Raw genomic sequence first — 2,007 nt, 5'->3', positions numbered from 1 at the left:
GGTTTTTTCCAGTGATCATGTATGGATGTGAGAGTTGGACTGTGAAGAGAGCTGAGCGCCAAAGAATTGATGCTTTTGAACTGTGGTGTTGGAGAAGACTCTTGAGGCTGGAGAGTCTCCCTTGAACTGCAAGGAGATCCAACCAGTCCATCCTAAGAGAGATCAGTCCTGGGTGTTCCTTGGAAGGACTGATGCTGAAGCTGAAACTCCAATACTTTGGCCACCTCATGGGAAGAGTTGACTCATTGGAAAAGACTCTGATGCTGGGAGGGATTGGGGGCAGGAAGAGAAGGGGATGACAGAGGATGGAGATGGCTGGATGGTATCACCGACTTGATGGACATGAGTTTGGGTAAACTCCGGGAGTTGGTGATGGACTGGGAGGCCTGGTGTGCTGCGATTCATGTGGTGACAAAGATTCGGACACGACTGAGCAACTGAACTAAACTGAACTGATACCTATAACACTCTTCCTACCTATCTGTAGAGGCTTCCCTGATAGCTCAGTTGATAAAGAATCTGCCTGCAATGCAGGAGACCCCAGTTTGATTCCTGGGTTGGGAAGATCCCCTGGAGAAGGGAAAGGCTACCCACTCCAGTACTGTGGCCTGGAAAATTCTGTGGACTGTATAGTCCATGGGGTCGTAAAGAGTCGAACATGACTAAACAACTTTCACTTTCATATGAAGAGAGGTTAGCTTATTTTTTTAAATTATTATCTATGATACTAATATGCTAGACTTTCAAATATCAACAACAAATAGACATCAGTATTTGTTTATTCATTAAGTATTTGTTAAATATCTAATCAGGTAAAATAATATATAGATTTTAAAAAACATTTTTTGTAATTAGGAAAAGTATTAAATTTAACCAGTTCACACTACCTAGGCGGTATATTTTATGAAAGGCTATTCTGAGAAATATAAAGGAAAACAAAGAAAAATTCAGTGCCAATCTTGACCTGGTAAAACCTACAACCTAGCTAGGAGGACAAGTCAGATCTATTTTACACAGGAGCTCTATGGTTCAAAGTAAAATCACCTTTAATTTCCTCGGACATGTTTTCATCCTTACTTTCTTCAAGACCCTGACCAGCTTGAACAAATGTAAAGGGCTTGTAGGAGATAATCATCAGACCGTTCCCATCAGGTTCAATAGCAGCATAATGTGGCACGGACTTCCCATGGAGAGTATTACGCTTAGCCACTTCATATTTTTTATTATCTATGAGAAAATAAAGCATTTTAGAACAAGAAAATTACAACCAAAAAACTATAATAAAAATATCTGAAAATATTCAAGTATAATTCTAATTTAAATTAAATATTTTAAATGTACTATTAAAAAGCAGACTATTAGGTACCTTTTTATAAAAGGATAAAAAATTTACAACCTAATATTCTGTAAATAAAATCTCTTTAAAAAAATGGGTCTGATGAAATTTGTTCTAGGTTGTGATGCCTAATGTGGTAGCCACTGGCCATGGTAGCTGTTTAATTAAGTAAAATTGGACATTCATTTCTCCAGCCACACTTTAAGTGTTCAAAAGCCACACATACGTAGCTGCTATCACACTGAGTAGCTCACATATAAACACGTCCGTTTTGGAAAAATTTCTGTTGGACAGCAGGGCTCTAAATTGTAAAAGTGATTTACTTACCTGAATATCAGCCTCTGAAAAATCTACCCATTCCTTGACTATAGCCTGTCTACTTTCTCAGCCAGTATATGATAGGTGTCTTCTGACAAGGGTCACAAATTGATGGTAATGGAAAAAGTGTGGTGTGGACTATTTTCTGCCCATTAGCAGGTTTTCTTAAAATGAAATAACTTTTATGGTAGAAATATTTTTTTATACACATTCACATATAGATCTATTTGCCATAAAATATAAATAACTGTACTTTGAATTTTAAAGATAGGAACAATTAACTGTGTTCTGAAATTTTCTGGTAAACTAACTGAATTTATTCTATGAAAATAAGGGTTTTTTCTTTTTTTTTT

At 36.7% G+C, this 2,007-nt stretch overlaps 1 protein-coding gene across 1 annotated transcript in view; it reads right to left on the bottom strand.

Moving 5' to 3' along the window:
* The window catches only part of NUDCD1 (NudC domain containing 1), a 95,100-nt gene that overhangs the window by 54,404 nt on the left and 38,689 nt on the right, over positions 1-2,007 (bottom strand). The window contains exon 5 of the mRNA XM_010863455.1: positions 1,045-1,227. Within this exon, the coding sequence (XP_010861757.1) occupies positions 1,045-1,227 (183 nt within the window). The remainder of the gene's footprint in view (positions 1-1,044; positions 1,228-2,007) is intronic.

This window comes from Bison bison, unplaced genomic scaffold (genome assembly GCF_000754665.1).
Source record: "Bison bison bison isolate TAMUID 2011002044 unplaced genomic scaffold, Bison_UMD1.0 scf7180017864491, whole genome shotgun sequence".
NCBI classification, from domain to species: Eukaryota; Metazoa; Chordata; class Mammalia; order Artiodactyla; family Bovidae; genus Bison; species Bison bison.
Note: the sequence above shows the minus strand (reverse complement) of the source record. Positions and strands in the feature narration are given on the sequence as shown.